The sequence below is a fragment of the Oenanthe melanoleuca genome, chromosome 2, assembly GCF_029582105.1.
Source record: "Oenanthe melanoleuca isolate GR-GAL-2019-014 chromosome 2, OMel1.0, whole genome shotgun sequence".
NCBI classification, from domain to species: domain Eukaryota; kingdom Metazoa; phylum Chordata; class Aves; order Passeriformes; family Muscicapidae; genus Oenanthe; species Oenanthe melanoleuca.
The window spans coordinates 5,815,069-5,826,719 of record NC_079335.1 but is presented as its reverse complement, the minus strand read 5'-3'; the positions used below and the strand labels follow the sequence as shown (position 1 = coordinate 5,826,719).

Sequence of the window (11,651 nt, the reverse complement as noted above, 5' to 3'; positions counted from 1 at the left end):
AAGAATTCCTAAACAAGAAGTGGAAACCACAGGTTTCCTGATAGAATTCATTTGTTAACTGGGTAAAACTGACTTTACAGTCAATCTGTAAGCCAAAAAAAAAAAAAAACAAAAAAACCAAAAAACAAAAAAAACCAGGGAAACATAATAGTATCTACCTAGTTAATTAAAGTAGTGAGGTATTAAGAAACTTGTCATTGAATCCCACCTTGGAATTGTTCCTATATGATTTCTACCTCGATGAGGGCACAAGATTTTTATGTGTAGTACCCCTTTTCAGGTGGTTTAATCTCACCCTTTGGTATATACCTTCTTTCTCCTTCCTGTGTTAAAAACATGCTAGTTATCAAGCCAGCCTTTTACATTTATCAGCATTTGCCTGTCTGCTTAAACTCTTTTCTTGAACTAATTTTGTCTAAGTTTTTCAGTTTTTTCTTTTGAGAAAAAAACTAGTTTTACATTTTACAATGTAAATGTGATGACTGTGATGCTTTTTGTTCTCATTTTGTATTCTTATTTTACTAATCTCCACCATCTTGATTTTAGTTTACTGAAGGGAGTCCTGACACCTAAATCCAACTTTGTATTTTTTTACAGTCATTGCTAGAAGATATAGAGACTTGTTCATTTGTATTTTAAAACAAATTGTATTTGCCTGAAAAAATTGCCTGCTTTCTAAACAAAAATAATTTTGAAGAATTATTCACTTTCTCTTTTTTTGAAAAACTACTGTGCATTGAAAGTTTATCAAAATTTTATGAAAATGTGCAGAAATGTATTGAATTTTTTTTCACTTTAAATCTGATAGCTTTGTGATAAAAATCTTAATGTAAATTTGATGAAAAAAATTAAAAATTGGGAAATATGTTCTTTTTCAAACTCTTCAAAAGGACTTAGATATCATTGCACAAATAAAGTTTTAAACAGTTCAATCACCATAACCATATAATTATTTAGACTGTATATAGCACTGCACGTGGGCATTAAAAAAGCATTTAGAGAGTATTGCAGAGGATCTTAAGATGTCCTTATATTTTTTAAGCTTTTCACAATCCTTACCATTCTATATCTCCTGCCCTTTTTTTTTTTTTTTTTCCAAATGTTTGGGGTTTTTCAGGGTATAACTGGATAGATTTTGAATTCGGTACCAGCATAATAAATTTTAAAAAAAATGTTGGGACAAATGGACTTAGATACAAATGTAAACATGAAAATTGTACCTTTAAGGTTATAACAAACAAAGTCAGTTATGATCCTCTATAAATGTAAACAGAAGAAATGTTAACAGATGCCACTGATATTTTACAAGTAATCCAATATAGTCCTCTTGGTTTGGCAGCTTCTGACTTGAATGAAATTCTTCCCAAACTAAAGTTGGGGTTTTTTTTTAAAGACAAATATCAATATTTGTTCATTCTATGCAAAATACTTTACTCCTTTCCGTTATTTGAATGTACAATTTGTATGTTACAAATTATTACCAGTAATGGAACCATCCAAATATTTTCTTACACCAAACAGAAAGACTGAAACTTTCATAAATGGTTTTCAGACTTCTCAGTTCATCACAAAGAAGGTTTTAACCTGAGTTCACATACATGTGTTTCCTTATGTAACTACCCCAAAAGTGCTACAAATGTAGAGCTTTGTTAATACATAAATAAGCAGAAAATCAAGGACAGACAAGTTCCTGGTTTAATATTCAGGAGAAAAGGGAATTATATTGGTCCAATCACATTTAGAAATTAACCTTCTTTTTCTGATTCTGTACTTCAGAAGTGACTCATGTCTTTATGTGGACAAAAACCATAGAAACTGAAGAGGAATATTTATTTCTTCCAAAAGCACCAATACTTGGAAGCTTGAATGCCTTAAAGCCATAGCACTTTATTCTCCGAAAGAGAAATGGAAATGGAAAGTTTGAAAGTCCCACCTGATGTCATTTTTAACATTGCACTCCTTTGGCTAAGGGAGTCTCCTCCACTCAATGGAAAGGTTGGCTGCTGTTACCCCGTACTTCAGGCACTATTTGAAGTAGTTGAGTCCTGCCACCAGGAAAAACTTCTCCAGGAAAAGTTCAGAGTCCAGCACGGCGATGTGGGCAGCCCGGCCTATCAACGTGTTGGCGGTGTTGGGCAGAGCATGGAACACGTTGTGTCTGATCAAAGTGCAGTCCTTGGCCCCAATCAAAGGCTGGAGCAGGTTGTTGATCATTTCTGCGTAAACAGGACCTGAAAAAGAGTTGAGATGTCACACCTACACTCCAAATCTCCCAGATCCTCTCTTTTCTTCCAGTGTCATTTAATTACAGTGGTGAGAAGGAAAATGGAAGCAAGGCTAAAATAAATCTGAGAGACACCAGTCCAGTTCAATGATTTGCCAGGTGCCAGAGTGGTGTTCATCTGATGGAGGCACTGGCCATGAGGAGGGATCTGCTGAAGCTGCTTAGCTTGAGGCCTGGAACATCATCAGCCTTTCCTCTGTCAGCAAAGAAAATGCAAGTGTTTCTTTTAGGGGAGTGGGGTTGGACTCACACTGCCTATGAATTCAAATGTAAGAGGGTCTGGCAGGACACAAGTTCATTTGGGTTTCTCTGGGGATTCTAATGCAGGAAGGGCATCATGTAGAGATAGTTGAGGTGTTTATAAGGGCAGAAACAATGGCTCAGAAAACATTTACAGATAAATGATCTGGGGTATTGAAAAATGTATTGATCTGGTTCCTGCTAGGTCAAACATGTCCCTGAGGAACAACCACTGTAGGTGAGTTGAAAAAATTCCTGTTAATTCATGTCTTAGATAGGAGGGAAAGAGTTGTCATTTAAGTAAGAGGTGTGAAGGCAACCATGCTGGTTATTGGGCCTGTGTGTCTCTTTCTGCTTCCAAAGAGTATCTCCATTTCTAGGTAATCATATATGTGAAATGGGGATGAAATTGCACTGAACATTATTCCTGGATGTGGTATCAAATTGAAGCCATGAAACATTTTATAAATGAGCAAGACTGCTAATAACAAAAGCAATACACACAGCCTGAGCTCACAGGAGGACCTCTGGTGGTGATGTGTTTTACAGATTTTATTAAAAAAACCATGATTTTAGATCTGTCCCTTAAATTATCTTGCAATCATTCAAACGCTATTGAAAACAAAAGGAAACCCCCCTTACTTTAGATGTGCTGAGAAAGATTTCTTTATGTGTAAAAAAGGGGAGACAATATAAGTAAATCAGTAGACTAAAGAAAAACATTGTCAAGAGCTAGCTGCATTATCACTTTAAAAGAAATAAACTTAGAGGGAATGGGAGGAAGCAGCACGAAACCTTTGATTATGACCTGATTGAAATTTGTTTTCATCAGGCAAAGAGTTTCTTGAAAAGCTTCTTTTATTGATTTCAGTAATTTCCTGTGGGAAGAGAACACTTTCTTCCTTATCAAATAAACATTTGAGTTTTCATCATGTTGATGAAAAACCCTTCTAATGTAATGACCTCAGTTGCACAGAAATGCAATTCTTCAACAGTCCTGGGAATATATAAAAGATTTTAAACATACCTGTGTGTCTGTCCTTAAGTGCATTTTTGCACATTTCTATTCGTGCTGAATGAAAAGGGACGTATCTGTCTTGGGGTGAGGCCACTAACACAACATTTTTAAAATACTGAAGACCTGTGGCAAACATATTAAATACATTAATCACAATTAAGCACAATGATGAAAATGAATACAGTGTGAAAACAGCATGACTATTCCATGTTCAAAGGCTTTTGAAAACTACAGTGCAAAATAGGTGATAATTATTAAAACATGCAACACAGTCTTAGAAAGATTCATAACAGCTTAAAAACATTTCTGTTGCTTCTTTGAACTAGTTTTTACTTATCAACACTCACATAGGTTAATTGTATGTCAACAGGGAAAAGTAAGAACTGCCTGTAAAAAAAAAAACACCTTTTATGAAAATTTTATTCTTGCAAATATTTTTACCTCTAAACAGGATCAAGTTCAAAAATTACACAATTAATTAGTAAAATTCTTGAACAAAATAGAGAGAGGGAGAAGAAAAGGAATTGCTATAATGTCATACTGATGCATTGGTGTTGAGTGAGTCTTAGGGTCCATCCAGAACCTGCATGCAGCATTCACTTGACAAATCCACACTGCTGGTTCATAACTGAAAACCCCAAATCTTCCCTCTTCCCTGGAGCTAATGGGGCCACTGATGAGCTCCTGCTGTTTGACCTGTCTATGGTCTCTTGAGTGCTCCATCACCCACATTTAACAGAAGTAAGAAAATGTACTCTGATGATGCAACATACTTGTTCAGAGAATATCCTGAACACAGAAGAGCTGTGGGTTTGTCCTTCATCTTTCTCTCCCTCTTATGGGAAAGTGGTCCAGAACCAGAGTCAGGTTGGATGGGGTTTTTAGCTACCTGGTCTAGTAGAGTTGTCACTGCCCATTGCAGGGGGATTGGAACCAGATGGTCTCAAAGGCCCATCCATGTCTCTATGATTCCACAACTATGATTTCTAGACTTTCTTAGAAAATCTGACCATCACCACCGCAATGAAAAGTCCAGTTTGGCTGCCTTTCCAAAACCTGACTTAAGGTGTTTATCATTTTCTTCTTGTGCAGTCAAACCAACTGAGTTTGCAACTTTGATGTGAAGTAAGATAGGAGAAGCCTCAATGAGTGCTACCATATCTAAAACCTTATGTGAAGAGGTTCAACAGGGAAGAATATTTTATTGTGGGTTTTGTTTTAGTTTTTATTTTCACAACAAGCATGAGGAACATTGGTTAAAGAGATTGAAAGATAAAGAGATTGAAAGGGACTTCTACTTTAATAAAAAAGAAATTGCTGGAGGCTTAAGGGGTCATCTGGCAACGTAGGCACAACACTGCTTCTGGCATTTCTCTCTCTGTGGGTTCTCCCCACTTCTTTTGGCTGCCAGAGTAGGGACATGTCTCTATTGAATCTGTGTGCCAGCTCATATGCTCACATATGGACATGTCTACATCTTTGGGTATTTTGCCTAAGCATCTACCCAGATGAGTCTGACTTCACAGACAATCCTCTCCACATTTAAATTTCTGCTTTCTCCATTCTTAAGAACAACACCTGCACTCTTAGCCTCTTATATCTCCACTTTACCCAGCTAGCAAGCAGCAAATTGCTTTGACTCACTACACATGCTTCAGAATTCATTGCTTGGGAAGTTAAAATATGAGCTTTTTGAGCAGAATAGATTTTATTTTAACTTGACAGTAGTAAAGGAGTCATCAGCTGTATTCCATGGAAGTAAGAACCAGGGAATCAAAGGGAACATTCAAATACAAATTTACATCAACTTCCTGTCATTGATTGAATTATGTAGCATATCTGTAAGATTTAGATGTTCTATTCATATTGACATAGTCTTTGTTTCCTATTAGCAGTGTAAAAAAGTATGAGAAAAGAATCAAACATCAAGTAGTGACCTTGTCACTACATACTTAGCACCAGTCTGCTCACACACCATATTAAAAATAACTCTTAAAAAAAAAAACCTGCTTCAACACAAGGATCATGCTTGCTTTCTTAAGAAAAGCCTGATTTATTTCATTTATTCATGACAGACTAAAGAATAGGAAAAAAATTCTCTATTCAGACATCATTTTTCTAGTGTGAGGCCATACATCTTTCTCTGTAGTACAGAAGTGTCAGAACAGACACGAATAAAATTTGCTCTTCATCTCACAAAGCCATATTTCCTAGAGACAAGAGATGTTAAACTTACCAAAAAAATAATAAAAAAGGAAAAATGGTTTTCATCTCATAGCATAAATTAAGCAATGATGGCCTGTCAAGAATGATGTTTCTTGCTTGCAGAATATAAACTTAGGTGCATGTTTACTGCAGCACAAAGGTCTTATTTAATGCTAACAGTTTGGCAAAGACATTATCAGGTAACTTTCACAGAAAAAATGCACTGATTAAATTGATATTAGATTGAGACAGAGAAACTCTTCTAAAAAGCGTGTTTAAAGAAAGATCATTAACAAAATGCAGATTTCTCCCTGGAGAAGAGGCCAATCCAGCACAAGCCAGTGGAATAGCCCCTGGTATTTACAAAGGCACATCAAGCCCTACTCACCCGTTTTTTGGCTGAGCTGATAGAGGAAACACTTGCGCAGATCCGCGTTGTCCCTGAAGGTCAGTTGCAAAAGCGACCCTGACTTTTTCAACTTCTGCATTAGCCATAGACCTGGAATGAAAATTGGTGAATTTTTTTTTTATCCTTTGCAAATCGTCAAGCAGGGGAGTTAAAGACATGTGCCTACAGTAGGATAGCACTGTAGTTTGGTAGAAGACTTGTTTGTTCTTGAACTTCTAATCAACAGGAAGAAAAGTATAATAAGGGTCTCACAGGATAAAGGCAACAGTTTTGCACTAAAATAGGGTAGATTCAGGCTACATATAAGGAAGAAATTCTTAACAATGAGGATGATGAGGCACTGGAAGAGATTGCCCAGAGAGCTGGTAGATGTCTTATGCCTGGAAATAATCAAGGTCAGGTTGGACAAGGCTTGGAGCAAACTGATATAATTGAAGATGTCCCTGCTCATAGCAGGGATGGAACTAGATGATTTTTAAAGTTCTTTCCAACCCAAACTATTCTATGATTCTGTGGTTGTCTCATGGTAGTAGGAAAACACTCAAGAAGACTGAAATGTGGGACATTCCATTTCCATAATAATGTCTCTTTTTCAGCTGTGGAGATACTTCTCTCTATTTGCAGTAGAGGAGAAGTGGGAGACTAAGTGGAAACAGGTTCATCTCTCACTGCTGCACACCCCTGAGATTTCCAGGGAGCAATATGATGGACCTTGTAGATATTGAAATTGAAATTTTTTTCTATATGGATTTGAAGCCTTCAGCAAATATTTTCCACAACTTCAAGGTACAAGTCATTCTACAATGTATTCCTACCTCCACTTGCCCTCTCATGCGCTCTGCTGTGACCCACAGCCAGTGAAAGCTCTCCCATTGACTCTTACCTGTACTAACCAAAGTGCTGTTGTTGTAAAGGGTTCCCAGGTGGGGCCCAGACAGGGACAGGAAGGTGTGTAACTTGTTGAGGTAATAGCGAAACCTGGGGCGAGTCAGCACAGATCGAATGATGACGTTCCCAAGGGAATGTCCAATAAAACTGTTGGAAAAGAAAGAATTACATTAATTCAAAACCCAGTTGTGTTTCCTTTAAAATAAATATAAGGATGGCACAAATGGCTCTGGAGGGAGGACTCTGTCTGGGCTTTGAATAAGATCCCTTAGTTATCATTTAATGGGTTTTTTCAGCCTACAAAATTCTCTTTCATAAGAATCTTTCTCTTTCATTCTCATCTATTAGAATATAAAAATTAATCTCACTGATTCAATGGTTTCTGACACAGGGCACTTTAGGAAAAGCTAATTTCACTGGCTGTTGCTCATGTAACTCAAACAGTTACACACTATTTGCTATCATAAAGCTTACCTTACCTTATTCTGGATATGGAGAGGTTGTACAACTGGATATGCTGAATAATTTCATCCAATAATCGGTCAGTCATTGTATCAAAATCAGCAAAAGTATCAGTCTGTTGAAAAATTAAATGAGTTCATGAATAAAAATATATTACACTTATTGCAGACTGATGTTATTTTCAAAGTCAAATGCAAGCATAAAGGTAACAACCAGTGTATTTTTTCTTTATAAAAGCTCAAGGGAGAAGAAGGGAGATTTTTCGCAGTCTCCAGGTCCTCTTTTCAACAGAAATTCTCCTTTAAGAGAGGTTACTGAGTGATTCCAGAATCATAAGCAAGATTCTAAAGCAACCTGACTTGACACTGGTGAGAACTCCCAATGCTCAGCTGCTCTAGATGTCAGGCTCTGCACATGGAAGAAAAGCTTTCAGCATTTAGGATTCAACAGATTACTGCAATAAAATACAGGATTATAAATTGACATGAGGGTTATGCTGGTGCTGAGGATGCCATCACAAAATTATTTGGCCATCTTAATCAAATGCTGTGTGTTTGTTATTCAACAGTCATCAGTAAGAGAATGAGTGCTAGAGACAGATGAATAATTTGTTGTTTACAACAGTACTGCCAGTTGTGAGACAATAAAACAAGCAATATATTTCCAGTCTATACAATTACAGGCAGATCTTATTCAGAACTTTGTAATTTGGCAATCCAACAGGACTCTAAATCAAACTGGTAACTAATGAGATGCCACAAAACAATCATCAAATGTTGGAACAGCTATTCGGAGCAAAGATATGAGTAATTAATGCTTTTGAAACATATCAGTAATTAATGCTTTTGTGACACAACTCATCTTGCTAATTGCAGCTCTTACACAGGAAAACATGACAATATTCACTTTGCAATACAGACTTAAAATAAATGTTCTCATAAACTACAAACAGTCCAGTAACCTTTTGCCTGTTTGTTTTGTCTGCATTGATAATTAATGATTTCCTCCTAGGCTCATTATCCCAAACCTTTCAGGTTGTTTAAAAGTGCAAGAATATCAGCCTGAATGTTAATCATAAACAAAACACGTCAAGCATCATATTTCACCTGATTATATCTCCATCCATTAGTATCACTTCAGCCTGGTTGAGTTTGTCAAATGCATCACAAATGAATGCCTGAAAAACTGATTTGAATTTTCCTCTATAGGGAAAACCAGCTAAATGACTGATTTCTTGTGTCATTTTCAGTGTGGTTCTCAGAGAAGGGAAAAACAGTGATGAGATGCTTTGCAACACCAAAATAGCCATCAGGCCACCCAGATCCTACTTCTAGTGCTGTGAGAACTCCCCCACCTTCCCAGACAATAAGATCTCTAATTAGTTGCCATTATGGACTCTGGATAATGTTAAATGTTACATGTTGTAAGATTTTTTATTCTCTGAAAACATTCTCTTCTCTTGGAAGAGGCTTGATGGAAGTATGAAGTGGGGTCCTGACTATTTTCACCTATTTTATGTTCACTGTCCGGGTTTGCTGCTGACAGAGCTATGCACTGGAAGGTGGCCAGTTCACACCAACCAGCCACTTCAAAATATAAAAACAAAGGAGGTTAGAAAGTTTTAACTCAGGTTTCTCAGGTAGTCATAAATCAGAATAATGTTTCTCACTGTACAATGGAAATCCTTATCTTGTGCATAAAGTTAGGCCTTTGGTCATAAATATGGCCCCACTGCCAAGCAAAGCCCAGGATTCATTTCTGTTTCTCTGCCTAGACCAGCAATCAATTTTTTCTGGAAGACATTTCTTTATCATTCAAGGAAATAAATCCCACAAACGCTGCAACAGGAGAAACAATGGCTGATGCAGCAAAGGGAGCTGACACCTGCTGGATATTCCACATCCTCCTGAGAATTTAGCATCACTAAACTTGTTGCTTTCTGCTGGTGCTGTGTTGCAGAGGCACCAGGCTGCCAAGTTTGCAAACTGGCAGGATAAATTAATTTCCTTCCACTAAGGTCCAGTCCTATTACTGCTAATGTCATTGCCTTTGACTTTAATGCCAGGAATATTTTCCAATAGATTTGAACACCCTATTGAATTAGACAGAAATAGAACCAGGCCTTTACACTAAATACTACCTAAAACTCCCTCAATTCCCCAGTGCTTTTGTTTCACTCAGCTGGTGAAAAGGCTTGTGCTGAAGGCACTATTTCAGCAATCAAAAGGAAGACTGAAATTAGCTCTGTACTACCTGATTTCTTTCAGACATTAGGAAGTCCAGTTTTCCACCAGGAAGTCCCAGTTCTATAAAAGTCTTCACCAGCCGCAGATCTGCGCTGTTACCTGGGAACAAATGGTACTTTATAAGATGCAATCCAACAGAAAAATAACCAATGTAGAGTCAATTTAACACAGCTGTGACACCATGGAGCTCTTGCTAAGTGCTGCTAAGAACATTCTCACACATCAGGATCATGCATTGGAACAACAAGAGAACAGGAATTCCCAGAGCCTGCCCCAGGTGGGCTGGACCTCACTGCTGCTGCATAAATGGTGGGTAAGAAAGAGCAAAGATCAGGCCCAGAATAAATCTGTGCCTTTGCTGAACAGCAGAGGTAAGACAAAAAGACAACAAGCTGAGGTGAGGCTGCCAGGGACCCCTCAATACCTGCACTGTGCTATAGGGCTGAACCTTCAGATGCAGTGGCCCATCTCATTTATGCACAATTAGAGGTGGTACTGAGATACTATCAAACTCCTAATATTTTGAGAGATGCCTCATTCTGTTGTAGGAAAATCCAAAGTCTTCTGAAATATTTTGTTGGTGAAGAAATTACCAGTACCTCATGAGAAGGGCATTCCTGCTACTGAGATATTCAATGGCAAACAGTCCTGACTCAAGATAGTGTTTGTTTTTCCTTTTTTTTCTATCATTTATTCTCCATAGTTTCAGTGTTAAAATCGACACTTTTCTTATTGATATCAATAATTTGTCAAGAGACAGTTCACATTTCACATAAGTGTTTCCTTTTTAGAAAGCATGTATGTAAAAAATCCCAAGACCTGCTTCCTCTGCAGTGAAGAATGATTTTTAATCTCTCACTTTATAAAGTCAGCCACCATCTAATCTATAACAGTGTTTGGGGGTTTTAATAACATTTCCCTCCTGGGGACATGCTGCAAAACAACCAAGCATCTGTGGAAAGACAAGGAGTTACTGCAGTGTACTCTTCCTGTACACAGGAGGACTGATGTGCTTTGGCACAGATTGCTGATTAAAAAAAAACCAAAAAACAAAAACCAGAAAAGAAAAAAACAGATAACAGAATCCCATATATTAGCAACAATACTTAATATTCTTGTAGATCCTTTTTTCCAATGGACTGAATAGAATAATAAGGAATTAATACTTATCTAAAACAAATACTGAGACTCTCCATCCTTTCATGCTTGCTGAACATCTGTATTTATTTTTTTTGTAATTTATACCAAAATGACTTACAAACAGCAATTCTTCCTGGCCTTACCATCCAATCCATGGACACAGACAACCAGGTGAATTCCATCTTCCAAATTTTCTTCCTCTTCCTCTGGTGGAAAATATGGGATATCAGAAGCTAGTACAGATAAGTCACTGTACAGAAATCCTTCAATCTTCATTTCTTTTTTAAATTTTTCTTTGGCCTGATAAAAACTGGAGAATACATTAATTAATCACAATAGAACTGGGTGGTCAGCAACAAACCATTAAACTAGAAATGAGGAGGCTTGTCTTTGCAAGAAGTTATATTTTTGACATTCAAGTAAAGACATGGATGCAATTCCTTATCTATTAGGGCTGAGAGAAACCAGAATGAGGGGAATAAATTCTTTTTCTTTGTAATTTGTCTATAATGGGAAGAACTGTAGTGCATTAGCAACTCTCACTTGACAGAGGAATGAAAGAGTTGCAAAAAATAATTTTTTGGTAGCTCATAAAATTAGTCTGAGGTACAGAATTAACAATTTTTCCTCTTAACAATGCCATTGGCCTTATAGGTACTGAAATGCAAAATGTATGATTTTGCTACCATCAGATGCACTTACAGTTGAGTAGAAGGTGTTCTCCTTCTTCCTCAGGTTAGAGTTAAGGGATACATCTCA

At 37.1% G+C, this 11,651-nt stretch overlaps 1 protein-coding gene across 2 annotated transcripts in view; it reads right to left on the bottom strand.

The window, feature by feature from the left end:
- Window positions 1-1,096: 1,096 nt before the first annotated feature.
- The window catches only part of FAM135B (family with sequence similarity 135 member B), a 186,984-nt gene continuing 176,429 nt past the window's right edge, over window positions 1,097-11,651 (bottom strand). Inside the window, exons 14-20 of one of the 2 annotated variants that reach the window (XM_056484144.1) lie at window positions 11,036-11,202; window positions 9,760-9,851; window positions 7,524-7,621; window positions 7,040-7,191; window positions 6,136-6,246; window positions 3,552-3,665; window positions 1,097-2,231 (exon numbers count right to left, since the gene is read on the bottom strand). In XM_056484144.1, coding sequence (XP_056340119.1) covers window positions 2,026-2,231; window positions 3,552-3,665; window positions 6,136-6,246; window positions 7,040-7,191; window positions 7,524-7,621; window positions 9,760-9,851; window positions 11,036-11,202 — 940 coding nt within the window. In that variant the 3' untranslated portion in view covers window positions 1,097-2,025. The remainder of the gene's footprint in view (window positions 2,232-3,551; window positions 3,666-6,135; window positions 6,247-7,039; window positions 7,192-7,523; window positions 7,622-9,759; window positions 9,852-11,035; window positions 11,203-11,651) is intronic. The other variant, XM_056484145.1, reaches the window with a different exon arrangement.